Source organism: Nipponia nippon, unplaced genomic scaffold (genome assembly GCF_047370975.1).
Source record: "Nipponia nippon isolate SJK-2023a ecotype South Korea unplaced genomic scaffold, ASM4737097v1 scaffold_1, whole genome shotgun sequence".
Taxonomy (NCBI): Eukaryota; Metazoa; Chordata; class Aves; order Pelecaniformes; family Threskiornithidae; genus Nipponia; species Nipponia nippon.
Window position 1 is genome coordinate 139,140,783 of NW_028262290.1, and position 24,590 is coordinate 139,165,372.

A 24,590-nucleotide genomic window follows, 5' to 3' on the forward strand; every position below is an offset into this window, starting at 1 on the left:
AGCAGGTGATCAGGCCACAGGAGCAGACCAGGCAGGTATCTTCACATTGCACACAGTGTAAATATCAGGCTGCAAATTCATTGCTGTTGGGCCTGTAGCACTATTTCTTGATGGACATGTAGAGTTAGAAGCTGCCTATCAAGCAGAGGTTTCTACTCGTAATAACCAGTCGTGGGGTAGATTCAGAATGCACCATATCCATGGGTTATGGAGAAGTGGCATTCTGTTCTAGGAGGAGCTGTATTACAAAGAACCCTGTAGAGTAACTGTCTTTGCAAGTAACACAACACAATTAGGGCAAATCAAGCTCACATAAAGTTTTGTATGAAAAGTTTTGTGTGGATCTACAGGTTTGATTGTGTTGCAGTGTGATATTGCCCATCAAATCTGGCTGCTCAGAGTAGTGCTTATCTAACAGTCTCTGTCAGAAAATTTTAAAAAATCAAGAGTTAAAAACATATAAAAATTTAATTTGTATTTTTTACTTTAAAATAGGTAAGTTTCTTTTTTATGATGCACCTAGATCTGTGGGTTAATCCTATGGGGGAAAATGCATACTGCTTCTATAAGTGGTGAGCAGCTGTTGCTTTTGCCGTGTGTGACTGCTGCACCAAAGCATGCATTAGCTGAATAGATAGTCACATCTGTGATTTAGTTCTGTGCATTCACACTAGACATGGTGTAGAGTACACTGGAAAAAAAGAAATTAAGTATATAAACATCTCTTCTCTCTCCCTGATTTTTTGCTCCTGTTTGCTTATACAAAGTTTTGAATCCTTAGTCTCTACATAACTTCCTGGTAGCAAAGGTGCCACAGGCAAAAACAATTCACTTGAATTGCAAGAATTCCTCCAGAACTTAGTTCATAAAATGGACAATCTTCTGTTTTTTCAAATAAAATTTAAAAGCACTGGCTACCTTTCATCCCTTCCACATACAAAAATGAATATAAGAACAACAACAAGCTCTGCATATAAAAAAGAACGTTTATTTGATAAAAGATACTCATAAATTTACACACTAGTTAATCTGAAATTCCTTTGAGTATCATTATTTAGGAATGTTCCACTCAGCTGAATCATAGCTCTGTTCTCCCCACTTTCAGAAATGGCTCACATATGTGCACACTGCTAGATAGGAATTCTATATATCAGAGGTCAAATTCACAAGAAAACAAAATTGGAACATATGGGATGCATTCAATCCTGGCAGCACCCTATTTTCTGTAGCATTAAAACAGAAGCACATAATGTCAGAATATAATAAAAAATAGATTTAAAAGAACTGTTGCCAACCAGGAGGTGGATTACAGACATTCAAGAGCAAGAGCCCAGCACTAGAAATAAAGCAAGCTTCATTCTCAGTAACTGGATAGCAGAAGGATTATTAAAACACCTAGCGTAGTCCCTAGTGCATGAACATTTGGGCTGTGTCCAGTTGCAATATAAATAACTTTTGCAGCTTGGGCCCTGTCTATTTGAACTAAAATGTGGAAAGTAGAGATGCAATGTCTTTTTTTTTAATGTGTTCTTACAAATACTGTTGTATCCACTAGCTCTCACTAAAGAGTATTGCAGTGTCTGTTGTATGTTTCAGTATCAAATACACATGCTTCACAGTAAATGAGGTGTTTATATTTGGAAGCCAAGATTTATTTTTCAGGTGACCATTAGGTCATTTAATGAATTTTCTTGAACAAATGGTATGCAATAGACATTGGAATCCCATACTTTACACTGTCTTGACTCAGCTCTTAATTTCTTGTTTCAGTGCTCTTTTTCTAGTTCACTGTTTTGCTGATGATGACAAGCTTGTCTACAAGCACAATACAGGAAATAAATTAGACCTCATCAAAGAACAGTACTAATCCTTTTTGAAATTAATTCCCCGGAGGACAGTTTAGTGTCACACCTTAGAAAAAAGAACTGCTCCACTTCGCAACTCATAAAGCAAAATAAAAGACTTTCTCTAAGCCAAGAAATACAGAAACTGTGAGGATTACTATAAAGCTCTACAAAAGAGCTTTTCAGTGAGACATCTGGTATTAACTAAGCATGTGAAGCTAAAATTCAGTCCTTCACCTGCAACGACCCTGTGTAAGAATGTGCTACCCACGGGAGGAAGCAGCAGATGCCTTCAAGTCACCCTTATGCTCTTTTTGATCAGAGCTGGTCTAAGAGCAGGTTGTAGGTATATTGGATACTGGACCATAAGGAATCATTTACTTGTTTGGTAACCTCCCATTCAGCTTCCATCACAGTGGCTTACAGGCTGTTTCACAGGCCACAGCAGCCCAGGATCTCCTAAAAAAACCTTATAATGCAAAGTCTTATCTATGTATCCACCTCTTAGCTCTGGCACCTCTGGCAGTTTTCAGAGTGAGGCTTGGGCAGGGAAAGCTTTGGCCGCTCTGCCCAACTTCTGCCCATAAAGAGTTGTCCTACAAACAGCTTCAGGTTGTATTATGGTTTGCGGGAACATTGAGGACCAAAAATTATTCCCTTGATAATAGATGGTACTAAATAGGAAGATGACTACATTTGCCTAGACTTTCAGTATTTCCTAGTAATATAACAATCTCAAGCTAATTGTAAGAAAAGGCATTGCAGGAGGACTTGAGAAACTGGGCATGTTTTAAAAGATCGGGAATATCAACCATTCATCCCACTGCAGAGGGGCATTTCCCAGCACCATGTACCAGACCTAAGTGCTACAGTCTTTAAGTACTTAAGATTGTAATCTTTAAAAGTTTATAGCTAGAATTTGGAAAAAAAAAAAAGTTCAAGGGCATTGCCAATATCTTGCCTCTTTGCGTTAGCAGGGAAGGTGTGATATAAAAGCCTCAGGTCATCTGAAAAAGAATACTACTAAAGAGAGTAGCTCTCTCTTTAGTTCCCTTTTCCAAACCAGACTCGACAAAAACAACAAACTCCTCTCTCTGATCAAATCTGGGGGAGAAATTTCCTCCCGACTGAACATGGCAATCAGTTTAACCCAATCATCAGCTTGACACACCCATTTAAAGCTAAGAGCATCCATGTACCATGCCTATGTCCTGACTCAAATTGGACTGTCTCCAGTGCTTTGTAAAAAAGAGGAACTGGAAATAAATTCAGAAGCCAAATGTTACATCAAGGAGGAAAGCATTATAAGCTCAATCTAAGCCTTAGCCTTTGGATTCAGAGTTCCCACCTCTCCAAATCCATCAAACCTGAGTATAGTTTGGGCCCTAATATATTTACATACATAGCACATATGTCGGGACTTAGCATGAGAGTATCATAGCCATATACAAAAACCAGAGTCGAGTGATCTCTCACTAAAGATTGAACCTTGGGCACTGTATCTAAAAGCAGTTGTTATAATGACTGCCCACATTCCTCCCCAAAAGTGAAGGAAGTCAGTAAAAGATTCTATACTTTTGTTTCCTTCCTTTTTAATCAGTTTGATATGTTGTTTCTTTTCACCTGCCACAACTCAAGTATCGTCTGTGATTTGTGTGATTCATACTTGCAGCTCTCTCCTAGTTAGAATGCTCCCTCTGCAGGCACAGCCATTTCTACAGCTTTTCCAAGTGAAAAAACAGATACAATGAAGAGTTTTTATAATGATTTTTTTATTTTGTCAAGAAATACAATTTCTTCTTGGCTCTGTTGTTAATATATTGGATGATCAATAGCTTATCAGAACATTTCTTTCTTTTGCACTTGCCTACACAGGCATAGGTTTAGGGACACTTGCTAAACCTGATTCAGAATTTTCTGCATCTATACCTTATCAGTTATAGATTTTTTTTTTTCAAACTGATGGGAGTTTTCTAGTGATCATGTGCTGAACGTGTGCCTGTTCCCTCATTTGTACAATTACGGACTGAGGAAAACAAAACTGCCTCTTATGTCCCCATGCCTTCCCCCTACCAGTAATGTCCCCTGACCCCCATCTTCTTTGCTGGGCTTGTCTGCAGCACGATGGGCAGCACCAGGCTCAGCGTTACCCATGTTCCCCCTGGCCAGCCATCTGCTGCCTTCTGTCTGCCTGCTGGTTAAGGGATCAGCCCCCTCTGGTGTTTTTTTACCCACTAAAAGCATAAACTGAATCACTGTCCTTTACCCAGCCTCCAGTTATCACCAAAACTGTCGAAAATGAATATGCTCAAGGTCTCTACATTTCTGATGAATTTGGCTGAAATCAACTGATGAGTTCAAAATATACTGGGATAAAAAAGAGGACTAACACAGACAAGCAGAAATACAGGCAGAGTATCACTTAAGCCTCATTTCCTTAAGAAACCAAGCTAAACATGGATGCATTAAGGCTTTTTAAGAAAATAAAGAAAGGAATGTTCTTTTTGTTCTTCTATATCAATGCTATTAAAATTCATTTATTTTTCATAAATACATGAGTGTGACAGTTCTGGAAATTAAATATCGCTAGTTTCAGAACAAGCACAGTGTCAGTAAAGGGCATGATTACTGTTGTGTCCCCTGTCCATCCTGGTAAGCCTCTGCAGAATGTGATGGAAAAATGGTGGTGTTTCCAAATGAGTTTGCTTTCTTATTCTTCTGTAGCTGATAAGTTTGCAAATTGGAGTCCTAACTTTGCTGGTGATTTTGATCACATGGACCTTTGCTTGGGGAATAAGGTTCTTCACCTAGAGCTTAAATAATGTGGGTGCCTGCATTTGGGGCTTTTTAAGATATCTATCTATAAAGCAAATGTTTAGGTATGTAACATGTGTTTGTTTTGTTTTTTCAACTCAGTAGTTTCACTGACTGCTTTGTAAGTGGATGAAAGATGTAACAGTTAATAGGTGATAAATTACTGACATTTCTGTGACTATTTTCAGGGAGACCGTGGAATGAGAGGCTATCCTGGGCCCCCAGGGCCACGGGGAAGTGGAACAGTTGGTCCCCAGGTTGGTACAATGCCATGTTGAAGGTTTTGTGCTCTTTTGTGATGCTGGCTGCCAGACTCTGATCACTCAGACACCAAAATATCTTCATCAGTTATTGATTTACATTGGTGCAACTGCAGGAGAAATCAAGAATAAAAACATGGCCACTGACCATACACTTCTACCAACCAGATTAGGAAGGAATACTAACGGGATGAAAATGGTGTTTGCAGCTAAACTTCATGAGATTATAGCTGGAAATTGAACAGAACTATGAGGCTGATAAATTAGTTAAATGATGCATTTCTTCTGTTTGTATCTATTCTGTTTCCAAGAGATTCTTTTGTGGTGGAAAATATGTTAAATGTGAATTTTATGCTTGCAATTTTTGCTCAATGAAATTGAATCCAATTAATTTCTTTAGTAAAACCATTAGGTTTTAACAAAAAGTTAATTCCATAAGCAGCAAGCATGCAACATCTGGGAAATTTTTTCCTCCCTCCACTAAAGTGATTTGTAATTCAAAAAAGACATATTGGTAAGAAAAGAAATTCAATGCATGCCTGGATTTGTTTATTATAGGGGTATCCATCAAGTATTTTTACAAAGGCAATGAGGAGAAACATTGTGTATATTTCTCCACTTTAACTTAAGTTAAAAATAGATATGCCTTTGTAACTTTTTCTGTGATTTCCTTAGCAGAGATTAACAGAACTCTACACTGCCATCTTGAATAAACTAGTATCTGAATGGAGAAACAGTGCTATTACCAACTTGTTACAGAAATGCAATGAGCAACAGAGCATTAGTATTTTCTCAGGATGTACGTCTGACTTTGCCTTGCTTTCTGAAAGCTGCAGCAATTTCAGTACCTTGGTAAATCATACAGACACAGACTGTTTAAAAAAAGTTTGGACCAAAATCCTACAAGTGTGTGACACTATGTGCTGCTTCCGCAAAACCTTTGAGAATGAAAAAATGTGTTCTCTGCGGGGAAACAATATTTTGTATTCCAGGGTGAGGACCTGGTCGTAGCATCTAGTTCTTGAGATAAGCTATTTAGCAGAACATTTTGTGTGAATCCCTGCTTATAAATATATAGATTAAGTGTTTTTCGCAAGAGATTCTGTCAAAGTTTGTGGCAAATTTTTTGTCTACACAGATGAGAATGATGACTTTTCAAACATCACTAATATCTAGAAGTTAAATATTTAGAGCTATATATTTCTATTTAATAATGATTAAGTTTTGATATACTTCTTTCTAAGTATTCAACATATGCAAAATGTAGGTAGTTCACGTACCACTGAATGAATTCCATTTACTGTATTGGAGCATGGTGATTATTTATTATGAGACAGTAATCAATAATCCAACGTGAACTCTACAGAAACTTTTATGAAGCTTGGTCAAATTTCAAAAGCTTTTTTCAACTAAAAATAAAGAAAAAAAAAGAAAAACAAACATTTAGTTTTGATGTAATCAAAGGGATATGCTTCACTTTGTCACTTTGAAATGTTAGATTAGCCTGCCTCCTGGGCTTTACCTGGCTTTGACTGTATCGACACAAATCAGCAGGTTCTGCTTCAGATTTTCTCTCTTCCCCTCCCACTTACGATTTTCTGAATGACTGGTGCTCCCAGAGACTGTGGCACCACAGGGCCTTAGCATATATTCATGGTGCACAGGAAATAGCTAACATGCCTGGCAGATTTACTCGTGCTGGGTTTTATTGCTCTGGTCCTTTGCGCCTCTACTGTTGTGCCTCCGTTGTGTGGAGTGATTGCACAAAGCTGTTGTATAAAGGTGGTTTCTCTTGGTTTCTATGCGGGAAAACCTGGGGAAAATACCACACTGTGTCATGGGCAAATTTTATTCTTTAAATATTTTCAGTTTAATTGTTCCTTTGCTTTCCTGGGAATTTGCTAAGGATAATTACTAAGGCCCACAGTGAGAAAGCATAAACCAAGGAAGAATCAGGACTAGAGTCTTTGACATGGTTTTACTTTTTGCTTGCAGTGGCTTTGAGATGACTTCCTTAGTGTTACCAGGAATAGAGTTTACATCCTAATTCTTCTTGTTGTGCCCCACTGACTGTTATAGGGTATTATGGGACAGAAAGGCATGCCTGGTCCACCTGGCCCCCCTGGCGACAGCATACAAGGAAGCAAGGTAATCCAGTTTAATGTGATATCTGTCCAGTTTCTTCTCAAAACTCTCTCTTAAGGAGATTCATTGTCTGTTTTTCTCTTTGCCACTGAGTCAGTGAGCTCCTGCAAGTATTCATTGTATATTTAAGTTTCTTGTTCATAAGGTGTGTAATATTTAATTTAACTGTTGAGTTTTCAGTATTGGTGGTACCCAATTGCTCTCCTATTATTCTTGTCATTATAAATACATTTAACCTGGGAAAAAAGTCTCATCTCTGCCACATCTTACTGATTGACTTAGATTTAAAGGGTGCTCCGAAGAAAACATCCAGGGTTTTCTCTGAATGCCCTTGTAAAAGACAGTAACAGATCTACCATGTCAAAATAAGTCAAACACCACATATAGGAATATAGAAGAAAGTAGCCAGTCTCCCACATACTCTTCATCAGGTTTTTACTCACCCAGTTCCAGCCGTAACCACAACTTCTCTCCTTATAAGGAGAAACACAAACATGGTAACATATTCTGAACATTCAAAGTTAATAAATTGCCTTGTCATAAATGTGTGGAAGAAAATTATTAAAATTGGAGGCTCTAGTGGAGAACAACCCAAGTTTCTCCTCTTAAATCAGTGTGCTTAAAGTTGAGCATGTGACTGAATATTTCCCTGGATCAGGAGGATTGGGCTCAGCTCTCCAACACTAGGTTATCAAACCATCAATGATTCAGTAAGAGGGGCACTGTTTCAGCTGGGTTAGGAAAGATGCCTTTCTATACTGCGGTGGGCTGTAGACACTAAAGCCACCAGGGAATTCATTGACAAAATAGGTTTTCGTTGGAAAATAGTGACATGCTGAAACAAACAAAAAAATCATTAAAATGTACCTTGTTGGCAAAATGTTTCAGAGAACCTTTCTTTGGTTCAGCATGGAATTACTTCATATGAGCCTTACCAGAAAACCACTGATTCCTTCTGAATTTGTTTTGTTCAGTACTTGCTCTGATTCCAGCTTCAATGTCTTCTATTTTTCTATTCATGTTCAATCATTTCCCTTTTTATACTGCAGAGAGCCCTTCCTTTTTTCACTGCGAGGTGTTTCATAGCACAAAAACATACTTTACTGTGTTCTTTCTTTTCTCCTTATTGTATAACTCTCTTTAACAGATTCTGATCTATCTTATCTCAGGACTTTCCTAGAGAGAGATCTCTACACAGTTAGAGTCATGACTGTCTAGACCTTTAGTTCTGATCTGTTTGCAGTTTTCTTCTATATTAGCTGTTATCAGTAACCACAAAGCTATTAGGTGTTTTAATGTGAGGGCATAAGGAACTTCTTATTTTCTTTTCTTGTCTTCCTTTGTTTGCTGAATCTCTGAAGGCTCTTTTCTCTGTTCTTGTGGAAAATAGAAAAAATTCTGCCATCTCTGTGTGGCTTTATGGTATAGGAAAACTATTTCCTGCCTGGCTTTAATAGACATTTCTGATGTGTTTCCAGAATCTAATACTTGGGATATATCTTTGTTAATTCTATGGGTATGTGAGGTTATTTATAAAAGCGCAATTGCCATTCTGAACAGAACTGTTTCAGCAATCAAATGCATCTGATGATACATGATGTATCTGATGATACATGAAAAAATGTACAGATTATATAATATTTTTTCTGTTCCTGAAAAAAGATAAAGGTTAGTCAAAATATTCCCAGTGTGTACATACACATCTATCTGTCTGTCTGTCTATCTATCTATCTATCTCTATATAGATACACACGGAGTTTTGGATATTATGTTGGCACTGCTATGAATAAATATCTAAAGCATATTTTAGAAGTATAGAGAACTCCATTTCATCATGGAAGTTTTCCAGTGGAAGAACACGGGCCACTGACACACACTGTCGGATGAAGGCATGTTTGTAACCTAAGGATGTGGAATTTAGGGATGTAGGAAAGTAACATGTGCTCTGGCTATGGAAAGTCTTTGTCTTTGGGTTGGAAACCAAAACTGTAATGATGTGGTGGATCAAACTCAGCTGGTGTTGTTTCTATAGCATTCCATGAGTTGTGTAGGTACAGTCTTGTGATTTAAATTTTCTTCCCTTAACAATCGCTTTTTAAAATTATGATTATTTTTATATAATTCCTTGGAACAACTTCTTTCTGAACAACTTTGGCAACTGTCTTGGTCCTGTAGTACCTGTTTCCTCCATATGCTGATGCTTGTTGAGCTTCTCTCTGTCTCTTCTGTCCTTTTGTCTCTTCACAGCCATGTCAAGCTTCATTCTTTTTGGCCACTCTTCATCAGCTTAAAGCTATTATACTCCTGCATTTGAACTATCAATATCACTCCAAGTTTGGTTTTTTTTTTTATATATACATAGAGCTCAGTCTGCATATGGTAAGAACGGAATGTCAAAAATGAGATGGTTTTCAAGTAACTTTATGTTGATAGCTACATTCACAGGTCTTCTTTTTTTATGCTTGGTTTCCTTTCAAAACCACAGTCTAGACATTGTCAGATCTGCACTCAGTTCATAGAATGACATTTTTACATACAAGTCTGCTTATTGATCAGTAATCTAGCAGGATATTAGGGTCAGGGATCCAAGGGTCTGCATTTTTACACGCATACCACTTTGTTTTTTATGATAAGACTGATGGTTAAGTTTGAATTTAATTACGTATGTGGATTGAACTGGCAAAGCAATAAATATTTTTAAATTAATACAGCATACTTCTTGGGTTTTGCTAAATGTTCAGTTATGGTATCTATGAGAAATCTTTCTTATGTTGATTGATTGCACAAGTGGAGGAAGCAGGATTTGGTTCTGCAGTTGACGTTTTAAAGGATAAAACTCATGTGTGCCTGTGTGAAATGTCAGCTGTACAGGTATGATTTTTTTTAGAACAGTAGGTCTCATTCAGTTTTCATTGCATGAACACCATCCTAACAATGTCAAATGGGCTGTAACAAATGGCAACAATAAACCTATAGTTTTGTCGGATCTGACATTTATTAATAGTGAAGGACCACTGGAATGCACAGCGTATCCTAATTCTGGTTCATACATATGTGCTCTGCAGATCTGCAAAGGTGTTAGTCAGGAAGCTGTGTGATGACCCTAGTCAGGAAGGATAGTCAGTCCCAGTGCTGGCCAGCAAACACGGAAACAAGCTAGCACACTGTTTCACTGTGTTTAAAAGCCATTTGCATTAATAACCTACATGAAGGACCCAGGAAGCACAATCCTGCTAAAAAGTGACTTAAAGTAAATTAGCTTAAATAGTCACTGTGCATTCCTACAACAGCACAAAATAAATTGCCTTGTGCATCCCATTGCCTTAGGAATATTGCAGGAAATTCTTTTTTTTTTTTCCCTAGTGAATCAGCTATGTAATTTGGTGCATCATAGTTTCTTTTCCAGTCTCCAGAGTCTAACTAATAGGTTTTTTTGCTGCTGTAAGAAATTGGAGGGGAAGGGAAGGGGAGACGTTCTGCTACAGAGGCAAGAGGCTGCTGGTTAGCAGGTCAGTGATAGCCCCGGTGATGAGCAGAGCATTTTACCTCCCCAAGTTAGGACTATGTTGTGGTTCAACCCCAGTCAGCAACTAAGCACCACACAGCCGCTTGCTCACCCTCCCCTCCCTCAGTGGGATGGGGGAGAGAATTGGCGAAAAAAAAGTAAAACCCATGGGTTGAGATGAAAACAGTTTAATATGACAGCGGAGGAAGGGAAAAAAAAATAATAATAGTAATAATAATAATAATGATAAAAGAATACACAAAACAAGTGATACACAATGCAATTGCTCACCACCTGCTGATCGATCCCCAGCCAGGCCCTGAGCAGTGATCGCTGCCCCCGGCCAACTCCCCCCAGCTTATAAACTGAGCATGATGTCACACGGTATGAAATAGCCCTTTGGCCAGTCTGGGTCAGCTGTCCTGGCTGTACCCCCTTCCAGCTTCTTGTGCACCTGGCAGAGCATGGGAAGCTGAAAAGTCCTTGGCTTGTGTAAGCACTACTCAGCAACAACTAAAACATCAGCGCGTTATCGACATTATTCTCATCCTAAATCCTAAACACAGCACTATGCCAGCTACTAGGAAGAAAATTAACTCTATCCCAGCTGAAACCAGGACAGACTAGTGAACCAAGAGGCTCCCACAGGGCAGGGCTGTAAAGGCAGTGCTCCAGTGCAGATGTGAATGGTGGGGTGCAGTGAGTGCCTTTGCCTAGCATGGGGCAAGATCACAACACACCCGTGTGCAAGCAGGAGCTCCCATCTCAGTAGGATCTCGGTCAAATCTGGAATTTGGACAGGGAAAACCATCCATGGACCATGAATCATAGTATACTGCCTCTTCTAGGAGCTGCATCTCATTGTCTAACTCCTGGTGAACTCCCAACTCATGGGAGTCAGGAGCCTTGAGTACAAGGAAGAGGAGGTTGACTTGCCTCTGCCCTGTGCAGCTGCTTCTCCGCCTGCAGACACCCATAAGCCCCTATCCAGCACAGCAGGAATGGTCAGTGGTCAGTCCTTCTGCACTAGTGTGCCTTTGGAGAAGGGTGGAGTCTTGATAAATTTGGAAACATTTTTGTATTTCTCTGCCCATTGTGAGCAATATAACCCCTTTAGACCCATTTGTGAGCAGCTATACAAGTATCAGTAAAAGATGCTTTAGTGAGACAGTCTGAGAGCTCTTGACTGAAAAATAAAACTAACTCCCCTTGTACTTGCATCTCATGGGCTAGGTTTGATACAGGTGACGACTGCTCCTGATCTCATTGACATGCTCTGGAGCTGGTTTTGGTACCTGCACCGGACACTGCTGTTATGTGAATTATGTATGTAATGTCAACTATGGTGAAATATTTATGCACCACAGAACATAATCACCTCTAGCTGTGTTTACAATGTATACAGCAGTTGATCTGAAAAAAATGTTTGTGTTACCCTATTAAATAAAGCAGGAAAGTTTCTGGAAGCCAGATGCTGTGAAGAATTTTCTGTACATATTTTATAACAGCTGTGTTTTATAACATGTTGTATGCCCACACTGCTAGCATGACTATGCTTTTCAAGTCTGCGTGCATGGAGCAGGGCGTGTGTAACAATCATTCTAGACAAATTTGAACTTTGTAGCTGGACTGATACTGTCTTTTGAAGTATTAGCAGAAAGATGTTCTGCTTTCCACATTGTGAAAAGTAGACATGTCTTTTTATTTACTTCAGATGAGAAAAACTAAGTCAACCCTGCAGAGATTGTGTGTGTGTATTTCTAGAGAACCTTTGTGTTGGACCTCGTTTTACTGCTTGTAGACTGGATGAATAACTGACTGAGCCTCAGTGAGGTTACTTTTGACTTTCATCTGTTTCAGTGAAATGACCCTATTTCATTTAATTAATCAGGAATAAATTCTTCATTATATACTTTATAAAGGCTTCATGTGTATTCTGAATCATACCCAATGCTTATTTCTCCAGCTTCAGACCACTTTTCTCTTGAAAATTATGTGCTTCATTTCATAATACAAATATCTGGCTTTCTCTGTGATGCAGAATGTTATAAAGTGAATAGATACAGCATAGATTTTACTTTAATTTTCAGTAAACTTACTTTCCATATTCTGTTCAGGGAGAAAAAGGAGATAAAGGTTTTCCTGGATTAAAGGGATCAATAGGAATTGGCCTTCCTGGACCAAAGGTAAATCCTAGGTTTGCAGTGAGGAAAAAAAGGTAATTTTTTCTTCCTTTATTGGTTATTTGGTGTGACAGGTCTTTGAAGATAAACAGAAGGCAAAGACATTGCCTTGTATAGCTAGCAAGGTAAGTGCCTATTACTTATTGTCAGCTTTGGAGCCTGGGAAAATCCTAATTGTCATTAAGGATCAGGCTCTGAAGTAAGATCTAGAATGAATTCATACCTGTTAGCAAGAGAATAATATTAGTCAAATTATGTATTCAGGTATCTTAGATATTTTTCAGGTATTACAAAACGTCCTTTTATCTGCCAGGCTTTGACAAAAAAAAGAATTGCTTTTTGACTAATGTCTTTTAAGGGATTTGTTTGATTTGACTCATTTTTTTTACAATAATTGAAGCCCAAGCTTGAATCTTTCCTTGCTGAACAACTTCCTGCTTGATATAAAAATTGTAAGAATTTCCTACACGTGCCTATTCCCATCTAACAAATTTTGCACAAAGGGAATTTAAATACTTTGTCCATTTATCAGTGATTTTCAGATGTGCAGCTTCTGATGGGAGCAGCCTAGCCAAAGGAAACCAAGGGTCCTGGTCAATGTGGATGGGCAGACCAACTATGTGCATACACAAGCAAGAACAGTGTGCCCAGGCGGAATGAGCATTGATGTAAATGCATGATTTACACCACCTTTAATTCACAGAATATGTCTGGGCCAGCTGGGCAGACCCTCTGCAATAATTACAACATAGCTGAAATATTGAATTTATTGTGAAGGCTCTGTCTGGAAAGCCTGAGAAAAAAACCCATGGCAATCTTTGTGGGAGAGCAGAGATGATCAGGCTCCCTAACTTTAAGTTACCCAAGTAAGAGTTCAGTCCCCTCTGTAGTCACCTGAGGCAGGCAGTACCCATTCAGAGCCCCAGCCATGTGTTGCCTGCGCTAATGATGTTCGTGGTACTATGGTCTATACTAGCTCACATTATGTAGCACTGTCTCAGACTTCTGTGTTATCAGGCTTCTGCTACAGCTTGGAACTTTTATGCAACAGTGAATATCAAGCTCTTTCACACAGATTCAAATTTTCTCTCAGATGCCAAATGCTACATACTGTAATAATAATTGCAGTATTTTCACTGTTCTTCATATTTATCTTGTATCTTGACTAATCTTCATATACCAGTGTAAATCTCCCCAAATACTCACAATTTTTTTCTCTTTACTATTAATATGGCAAACTTGTCACACATGAAAAGGAATGGTTTAGTTCAGTAGGAATTTCATGTAAGTGCCAATACCAAAGAGATCAGGTTTTAGTATATTTATGTGTAGGACAGTAGCAGCACCACCGCAGTCAGTAGATCATATTTGCTCTCCCTTATGCTGACATTAACTTTGATGAGGTTAGATTCAATTCATGGACAGGTAAGGGAAAGTAATATCCTTTGCTGGATATTATGATTTTGTGAAATGGATGAGAAACTGTCTCCCAAAAACTTACTTAGTGGAGACTGGTTTTCTTAATGCTGTGGAGGAGCTGTCTACAATTTTCAGGTTTATACCAGTTTGAATAAGATCAGAATCAGACTGAGAGAGTCAAAAGGGTTTCTTAAAATTGATAGCAATCACCACGGCAAACAGCGTGCGATGTAATACAGGAGGTATCTGTGTGACTCCGTTGGCTGAGTAATCGTCGTGGCTTAACCCCAGCTGGCAGCTAAGCACCACACAGCTGCTCGCTCACTGCCCCCCTGAGCAGGATGGGAGGGAAGAGAATTGCAATGGTAAAAGTGAGAAAACTCGTGGGTTGAAATAAGAACAGTTTAATAATTGAAATAGAAGAAGAAGAAGAAGGAGAAGAAGAAGAAGTTATAATAATAAGTTATAATGAAAAGAAAAATAATGAAGAGAGAGAAATAAAACCCAAGAAAGACAAGTGATGCAAATTAAAACAGTTGCTCACCACCAACCAACCGATACCCAGCCCGTCCCCAAGCAACAGCCCCCCAGCCAACCTTCCCCTAGTTTTATTGCTGAGCATGACGTCATATGGTATGGAACAGCCCTTCTGTCAGTTGGGGTCAGCTGTGTCCCCTCCCAACTTTTTTTTGCACCCCAGCCTACTCACTGGCGGGGCAACATGAGGAGCAGAAAAGGCCTTGACTCCGTGTAAGCACTGCTCAGCCGTAATGAAAACATCCCTGTATTACCAACACTGCTTCCAGCACAAATCCAAAACATAGCCCCATACTAGCTACTACGAAGAAAATTAACTCTACCCCAGCCAAAACCAGCACAGTAATAATGAGGAATAATATCATAATGGACAGTATCTAGATAAATTTCTAAGCTTTAAAGTTTCAAGTGAAATGTAATGTGGTCAGTAACTTCCAGGGAGAAGTAAAAAAACTGTCCTGCACAATCTCCTTCTTGAAGAAATGTCTAATGTAGAACCTGAATCTTTTGATAGTATATTTCATACCTGCATTTTGTGAAAACTGTCTCTTGAAATACCATAATGTTGAACCCTTTCTCTTTTTGGAAATTAAAAGGTCTAGTCACTTGAGGAAAAATGTGTAGACTTGCTTCTGAACGTGAAACTGCATATTTTCCAATGGATGTAACAGTCCAAGCATGCCTTTTCCTCTGTTCTTTGCAAGCTCCCAGTTTTTTGTGTGGGTTCTAGACAAAGCTGATGTGAGTTTCAGTACATGGGCTGATCTGAGGCAGTTACGTCTCTCCATAGGTCTGAATTAACATAGGTCCAGTATAAACATTGTTTTAGAGTTCAAGAAAATCAAAGAAGAGTAAAAAATGATATAGTCTCTTATATATATCTTTGCATAAAGATGTCTTTACCCCTCATTCCTGAATTAAGGTAATTTTTCATAGAAATTTCTTAAAGATGTTTTTACTGTCCATCTTGCTTTATCTGAGAGCCTGCTTTGCAATGTTGTCTTCATAATACATACAAGATAAACCAGCCACACACAAAAAAAAAATCATCAGAAAATTTATTTTAAAAGCTTATTGAACCATAACTCCAGCTCTGACTATCAACAAAACTGGAGTTTAATGACTGTTTAATCCGGTTGTTTTAAATTAGGGAGACTATGGAGATAAAGGTGATCCAGGGAGCAAAGGTACCAAAGGAGAGATTGGAGACCCAGGACCTCCAGGACCAAAGGTAAAACACATTTTCATATTATTTAATTTTACACAACAGAAATTAGACAAATTTGGCTTTTGTTAATTATGTCACTCTACATGTTTTCAGGGAATTTGGGGAAGAAAAGGTGAACCTGGTCTTTCGGTAAGTATGTACGTGAATTAATTTAAAAAATAGGAGTTTGTTTTGGGAAAATATTTAAAGGTTATGTGATATTACACAAGGTTGTTTATGGGGCATTGCATTGCCTGCATTTTTGTAAATAAATAAATAGATTTCAACATTCTTAAAACTAGAACACACAGCAAATTAATTAATACTCTTTTTTTCAGAGAGAAGAAGTTATCAGACTTATCAATGAAATATGTGGTAAGCATTCCAGTATGGAAAAAAATAGTTGTAATAAAACACACTGAATTTATATTGACTGAATGGATTTGTCCTCTGCATGTTTTTGTGTAAGGATTCCATTGACGTGAAAACAATGCTGACTATGTTGCCAGAGCTATACTGGAAGTAATTTGGTCCATCTCTGTTTCTATTTATCAGTATCAGTAACTATTAATTAATTAATTAATTGAGCTTTAACTGGGTGTAAATCTGATATATGAGTTCAACTTTTATGAAGGTGGTTTCTCATAAAACGTCTGAAATGGTTATTCTTCTAGGTTGTGGTATCAGATGTAGAGTAACACCACTGGAACTAGTATTTGTCACTGACAGTTCAGAAAGTGTTGGACCGGATAACTTCAATATTATCAAAACGTTTATGAAAACAGTCATTGACAAGGTATCGGCCAACCACGCTACAACCCGCTTTGGCATTATCAACTTCAGCCATAAAGTGGAGTTGGTGTCTTCTCTGAAGCAATACACAAGCAAAGAATACCTGAAATCAGCTGTTGATAAAATGCCCTACTTAGGAGAAGGCACGTACACCGCTTCTGCTATCCAAGAAGCCATTCAGTTATTTCGGGCAGCACGCCCGGCAGTAAGAAAAGTGGCTGTTGTAATAACAGATGGACAAGCAGACGCTCGTGATAAAGTACAACTGGACACTGTAGTAAGAGAGGCCCATGCTACGAATATTGAGATATTTGTCATTGGGGTCGTTCAAAGCACTGATCCTCATTATGATGATTTTCTGAAAGAAATGCAGCTCGTTGCAACAGACCCTGATGAAGAACATGTTTACCAGATAGATGACTTCATGACGCTTTCAGGTAAAAGAAACTATTTTCGTAAGAGGAAACTTGAAATAAGCACATAAGATAGTTCAGCCTTTCCCATAGCAAGGCAAAGGAGCCTGCTGAATGGCAGTTTATGTTTCTCTTTTGGATGCAGCTTTCTTCTGTTTCTCTTCTTCTTTGGCCAAATGAAACCTTTGCCAAATTTTTACCTCTTGCAGAAACAATAAAACACCATGAACATCAGTTTTCTGAGCCAAGGCCTTCTTTGGGGCACTCCTCTTTTGCGAGAGCTTGCATCAGCCTTCCCTCACAGTCCTTTTGTGCTTGGCCATGGTTTCATCCCAGAGAGGTGCAGATTTCCTTCCACCTTGATGCAACATCTCTGTCTCTTTCGCTATTTCATGTGGCTCTTGTCAGTCTTGGAGTCCCTCCACCATCTCTTAGAAGCACTCTTTTGGGTTTTTTTCTGAAAGCCATAGTGAAACCTATGCTTTCATCCTGATCCTAGGGGAAAAGTGGTGGAGCAACACACAAGGGAATGGGGCCTAATAATACATTGTATATTTCAAACTGTGGCTTGAAAAAATCCTGTTGCCACAGCTGGAATCAGGAGAAAATCCAGAGAAAACCTATAATGACCCATGAAAAAAAAAGTACATTGATCCAGACTAACCGCAGACTAGCTCTATAAAGTATATTTTTCCTGAGCATAAACTTATTTTGCTATGCTGAGCCTGTGGATGGAGTCAAGTCTGAATTTGAGGCATTAACAGTGAGAAGAGAGTCCAAGCTAAGGTTCTGGTCCCAGACAGTATTAAATTTAGGGCTCTGACTCAGGCTCCAGCATTCAACATAAAAGTATTCTCAGTCGCTGAATTTTTTTGAGCAAATAAGTAGAATGTGTCGCCCGGTTTTTCTTTTTCCTTCTTACATGTAAATGCTTTCTTTCCTTCACTCTGTTTTTTTTTTTCTTCACCGTTGAGCTATGACTTCTGCTTAAAAAAGGGACTTGTTATTTTTATCTGTTTCTTCTTAAAAGAACAAAAGGGCCTTGAAATCAAATAATTCAGAGAGTGCATTACTTTATTACTTCTCATTTGCATTTTGACATAACTTTAGAAGACAGTCTTTCACAAGTCACTATCGCTCAAGATTTAGGGTTAATACTGCATTAAAAGCTTGTGGTGAATTGTTATGACTTTTCTTGATTACTCTTAATAAATTTCATCATTTTGTTAATTTTTTCAGCTCTTGAAAATAAACTGATCACAAAAATCTGTGAGAATGTGTCTGAAGTCTACACCAGGAAAGATAATGTTTTATCTCTGTCTCCAAGTCCAGAATCTGAAATTGCTAGTGAAGATACCAACAGCCAGTTACCTAAAGTGACTACTTCAGATACGCTCCCTACAGAAGGAATCAGTTACCCAGTAAGTAAAGAAGTAACAGTTATCAAATGTTTTTAAAAGATGTGTGTCTTTATTTGAATTCAAATACTCTTTATTTCACCATTCACCAGTCTTTTAATATGCAAATAATGTGTCATTTGTCTAGACCAAAAGATTTGAACAAAACTTTTAAAGTTAGAGTGAACTTAATTGTTGAGAACAGAAGCTTACAGAAGAAAGAGGGTAATACTGTTCCTTAGTTGCAATAAATGCCAACAGTTCTCATATTTTTTGTAGTTGTTATTCATCTTAGAAGTGAGTTAGAGATCTTACAGATACATCTCTATTGAGGCAGGTATGTAGTGTATAAGGCATTTATTTATGTGCAAGCTGATTGTTAGTACAATGCTTCTTGTGGTGGTCAGCACTTTCCAGATGTTATTAAGCCTTCAGTATTGTTTTGCTTTCCACATGAGGCTGTACTTCTAGGACTCCTCTTTCATGTTAACTCTTTGTTCTCCAGCTTTAAATTAATGTGTATCACCTTAGTTCCCTTATTAGGTCTTTGGTCTTTTTCAGCCACTGTCTTAGTATCAGAGTAGGATATTTGTCAACTTCACAGTATATCAGCACTAACTCTCTAGGATGTTTTTATTGCTTTGCCTAAAAATAGCTGATGATAAAAACCGAGTGTTGCTTGGCCCTGTAACCAGTTGAATAAACTATTGAAATATTTGATGTATAAACCCCTGTAGCTGCATGGACTGGATATAGTGGACCATGATACTAGCATTTAAATATTAAGTGAACTGAATACAGATTGGAGCTAATTAAATATTACTGACTTACTGTGGAGGAGTCAATGGATTAGCCAATATTAATCCTTTGGACTATTGTTTATGTAATATCATTAATAATTAAATAGTTCACATTCAAAATTCAGTTTAATTTCTTTCAGTAAGAGTTCCCTCAGTAGGTGTGATTGATTTAGGTTTGGGGCTTGTAACACCTCCAGACAGATATGTGTGACACTGAGGGTCAATTTTGACATTCTGTATCATTAAGAAAAACAAATGTAAACCTGGATTTATAAAGCGTGTGATAAGGATCACAGATAGGATTAGTTCTAAGTGATTAGATGCTCATACACTTGGTTCTGGCTGGCCATGGTTATAGTTAAATCTTCAAAACTATTGAATTACTGTCAGAAATAAACGCAGCCTTTTTGTCGACCTGGAGAAGAAATACAATATGCAGAGGACTGGATTAATTGTCTCCACATTTACATTTCACCTAGACTTCAGTTTTCAGAGTCCCGGTGACTCTGAAGAGTTTTCTTAAACTGACTGAGTGTGTCAGTAGTGGCCTGTAAATGGGAAGATACTGAAGAGTGTCAAATTCCTTCCTGTTCTCAGTAAGTAATCAACATGTGGGATTAATGCAGTCATTTGTATTATACTGCACTAAGATCCTTGCAAATCTTCCTGAATATACTAGAACCCTAGAGAGGCAAATTTTTATGTAATAGTCTTAAGTTGAAGAGCAGGGTTGACTTCTTAACAATTCTATCGAGGTGAACTCTAAAATTCTAATGATTAGCAACTGGCTGTTAGCTAGAAACAGGACAATGGGCGATTTGTCACTTGGCTTGATACAGACAAGGACACATCTATGAGACAATCTTATTAATAGGATGTGGTTCCCATAACACAAGTTTTGGAAATTTTTGCTTTACTCAAGGGATGCCACATCTAAAAAGATCTTTGGAGGAGCGTCATGTACATGTGTTTTTCTATCAATAACAAGTGCCCTGTTCCTCCTGCCTGCCATTTTCCATTTCTTGACAGACTGAAGATGTCAGATCATTCTCCATGAGTGTACTAGATGTTAAGAAACACTGATTTACCCCAGAGTTCCTTCCATTTTTTGTTTTGTTTATATTACAGGCTAAGTGGTGACTGAAATTTTGCTTCAATGGAATGAATTCAGCTTAGTGACTAAATCGAAGGCATCACTTTGCCTTTTCATTCAGTTCTCAGAGTCAGAAAATTATGATCACGTACTGAGTAATCAGTAGAAAGAGGTCTGAACCCACCTGCTGTTAATGGTATTTTTTCACACATTATTTAGCAAAAGTTTCCTACATAATTCTCTCATTTTTTTCTCTTGGCATCTGAGCCCAGACAGAATTCTAAGTTATAAGATTTTGACTCCTTTTGCAGCTTAGTCCACCACAGACCAGATATACTGAGCCGCTGCCACCTGCTCAGGATCACACTGCGACCACCTCTGCACACAGAGAACTGAGATTTCTCCCGCGTTATGACATATCTGAAATCAGACCTCAGAGTCCAGTTGTCAATCCTTTGTTCAATGTAACTGCTACTGAAGATCACCACCTAACCAGGTTGCAAACACAGGTAGCAACAACCCTAAAAGGTAAGTAATAAATACTGTCCTCAGATATTGGGTAGCAAGTCTGCAACAAAAAAAAAACAAACAAGCAAACCCCACTCCCTCCCCCAATATACTTACTAGATTTTTATCACCTTTTGTTTTTCTGGGTGCTCTGTCTACAGACATCACACACAGTGAGGGCCAGATTTTGAAACCTAGATGACAAACAACCCTTGCATACTAATTGTGTGCTTATGTATTTAAATAGCAGCTTGGTTCTTACATCAGGATTTCGGCAGTCTCATTTCAAACTAATCCTGTATTTGTTTAGGCCTGTTCAGGTAACTCATTAATAGAAATGGAATTTGGCTACAAATTTGAGAGAGGCATATATATTCCCAGGCGTTACAAAAAAAAAAGGGGTGCTGTTGTTACTGAAGGAGGCACTTCTAGGATAACGTAACTTATCCCCAGAATCCAAGCTAACTTTTACCAATATACTTTCAGATCCAAGGTGCTTGGAACCTATGAAACAAGGGGATTGTTGGGACTACGTGGTGAAATGGTATTATGACAAGAATGGCAATTCTTGTGGCCAGTTCTGGTACGGAGGCTGTAATGGTACCAACAATAGATTTGAAACAGAAAAAGAATGTCGAGAAACCTGCATTGATTGATGGATAAGTAAGTTGTCTCCATCAGGTCCTCCTTCAATCACCTCTTTTCCACGCCTCAAAGATTTAGTGTATTTAAATGTCTCACATCCTATACATACATATTATATCATCTTTTATACCTTTGATCAACCTTGATATGTTTGTCTGAACCTTTTTGAGATTGTGGAACCAGAAATGCACTTGGTAGTCGTGGATTTATACAGTGTCACAGTGGGTTTTTCTACTTTGTTCTCTATTCCTTATCTTACAGTTTCTAACATTGTATTTGATTTTTTGTCCATTACTGAGAGAGGAGGTGATATTTTCATAGATCATCATTCTAAGACTTCATCTATAGGATCAGCTGAGAACCCATCATCTTATATGTGAATTTATGATCGCTTTTCTCCTTGGATGTTATTTCACATTTATCAAAACTCAGTTTTCCTTTTCCACTCACAGCCTATGCAGTCAATATCACAAGGTCCTTCTGCAATTGCTTGCAGTCACCCCTTTTCTTTACTGCTTCAGGGAAACACAGTATTGTCACCAACTTTGTCACCTCACTTTTTACACCCTTCCCTAGATCACTTACAATTATATTGAGTAGGACAGACCATAGCATACCTCCTCCAGTGACTTCTTCCCACTGACCATTTATCCCCTTTCCTTTGTTTTATTCTTTTCAAATTTATTCTTTACAAATTAGAAGACTGTCCCTCTCAAACCAGTATAACTTTCCTTTGGGGAGGGACCTTACATTTTGGAAATCCAAGCAGACTGTACTGACTGCCTTAGGTCCACGTGGCTAGTGAGTGAGGCATGGACTTCAGAGAGGTTGCTTATCAGTAATGCATAACTTCCTTTACAAAAGCCATAAAGCTCATCCCCAATAAATTGTATTAAATACTCTATTTCATCTTTCAGTACAGGAAAATTCTATTGAACTGCAGCATGTGTTTTTCTAAACATTTCAGGAAAATTAAACAATTCCTTATTTCTTCTAGAAATGACTGCTGTTTGGAGATTTTAAAGCTGGAAGTTCATGTGTATTGAGGAAGAACTGACTGAGAAGAATCCAAAATGATGTGTTAACGTGAATATATTACTACCACGCTCTACTGCTTTCCCCACTATGGTATTCACATTAACTAGATTCCTGTATAACGTATATCTGCAACACCATAGCAATAACTTACAATCACGCATACACACACACAGGAACATACCTTTTCCCTCCAAATTTATATTAACTTGTTACTACTACATGTGGCAATGGTAAGATTCTATTTTTAGGATTAAAATGTCAAAAGTATTTACACAGCATTTATGACAGAGGTCTCTTAGTCTCGTGGAAGAATAAAATATGCTCTAGTTTTAAACAAGAGCAAGTGGTTCCTGAAATTAGCGCTCTTAATACAGCATTTAGAGACATAAATTAAGATTTCCATTAATTAGAGTACCTCTTTGGAATGTAAATACCAGCAGCTATAGGCAATTAGAGGGGGGGGGTCCCCCCATTAAAGCACATTTGGATTAACATCAATATAATCTTTTCAATTATAAAGGTAGGACTTTCAGTCAGGATTACACTAAAAACAGGATTCTTCATGTCCTTTAGACTAGTCAGTACTTTTCAATTTCTCAGGGCCTCTGTGTTAAAAAAAAAAAGTTATTTCACTCTAATATATGCTATTAAATTAAAAAAGGGAAAAGCACTGAAAGATGCTTAAATGTTTACTTATATTCTTTCTACTTTTAGCCATAATCCTATATGAACATATCGTTAAAACTGAAAATGATGAGCATGTGATTAAAATGGAAAGCAATACCTGATAAAGAGTCATGCATTGTTATTTCTTTGCAAACAAAAGACTAGTATCTACACAGGCAGCATGGACCATTCTTGATATGTTTAAACAATTGCTTGCACAGTTCCCCCCCACCATGGAACCAAATGATAGCATGTACCATGCAAAATGAACTTGTTTACAGCAGATGGGATGCAAACCTAATTCTATGGAAAGATGTGCTTGAAGTACAGTTTAAAAGTTTGGGGTTTTTTTCCAAAAATCTAGCCTTGTTAGCAAGTTTCAAATTAGAAAAGAAAAAACTCACAGCAGCCCCAAAAAAACATCCTGCTCGTATTATACTCAGAAGTAATATGATGATCACTCAAAAAAAACCTGAGGGCACAATTAATTTCTGCGTGACATGGAACACTAAAACTCAAGGACGTTGCCTTGTACTACGTGTCCTGTGATATCCTGAAAATGAAGGGACTCAATGGTGTAGAACAAAAGTCAAGCTGTTGAAATCAAGAACTAGTTTCCTTTCACAGAAAAAAAATCAGAAAGTAAACTTTGACACAACTTTTAATAAGTCTGTTAGGGTTTTTTGCATCAGAAGAATAAATTGCTTCAAAGTGTACAACAAATGATATAGATGGACTCTTGTGATAAATAAAATCAGCTACATATAAAGCTGGACATAAGCAGCAAATAAAATAAAAGGTCAAATAAAAGGTTTCAAGCAAACAAACTGCCTACTAGTGGCGCAAAAAGACCATGGAAAGAATCAAACTACTGTTCAGTAGTAAAGCCATTGCCATCATACCAAGAACATCAATGCGCTGGAGACCTTTAATAGTGAACAGATGTCCAAAACAAGAGAGGAATAAACACAAAGTTTAGGGAAAAAGAAGAGCAAGAGGGATAGCCACAACGATGCTTTCAAATTGGCTGGAAACAGTAGATTCAAAGCTTAAAACATACTAAAATATAATGTTAACATATTGTCAAACTTGAAAGATATATTAAGAGACTTTTTTTCTAGGCTAGGCCTCAAATCCAGTATTCAGAATTCATTTCATAGAATCCTAGAATGTCCTGAGTTGGAAGGGATCCACAAGGATCATCGAGTCAGTTCGATCAGTCACAAGGATCGTCATTTCAGTGAGATGACAAGGGCAATGTAAGAAATATTAAAACAAGGAAGCAGTGCAAACATTTTTAAGAAAAAGATTAGCACAAAATAGGA

The 24,590-nt window shown here is 37.9% G+C and overlaps 1 protein-coding gene across 3 annotated transcripts in view; it reads left to right on the forward strand.

Annotated features, from left to right (window-relative positions):
* COL28A1 (collagen type XXVIII alpha 1 chain) overlaps positions 1 to 23,391 on the forward strand; it is an 86,441-nt gene extending 63,050 nt beyond the window's left edge. For all 3 annotated transcript variants that reach the window (XM_087774401.1, XM_087774393.1, XM_087774387.1), the window contains 11 exons: positions 4,847 to 4,915; positions 6,998 to 7,066; positions 12,686 to 12,754; positions 15,858 to 15,938; positions 16,029 to 16,064; positions 16,253 to 16,289; positions 16,589 to 17,143; positions 18,359 to 18,540; positions 20,721 to 20,937; positions 21,403 to 21,579; positions 22,559 to 23,391. In XM_087774401.1, the coding sequence (XP_087630527.1) occupies positions 4,847 to 4,915; positions 6,998 to 7,066; positions 12,686 to 12,754; positions 15,858 to 15,938; positions 16,029 to 16,064; positions 16,253 to 16,289; positions 16,589 to 17,143; positions 18,359 to 18,540; positions 20,721 to 20,937; positions 21,403 to 21,572 (1,485 nt within the window). In that variant the 3' untranslated portion in view covers positions 21,573 to 21,579; positions 22,559 to 23,391. The remainder of the gene's footprint in view (positions 1 to 4,846; positions 4,916 to 6,997; positions 7,067 to 12,685; positions 12,755 to 15,857; positions 15,939 to 16,028; positions 16,065 to 16,252; positions 16,290 to 16,588; positions 17,144 to 18,358; positions 18,541 to 20,720; positions 20,938 to 21,402; positions 21,580 to 22,558) is intronic.
* The last annotated feature ends 1,199 nt before the right edge of the window (positions 23,392 to 24,590 follow it).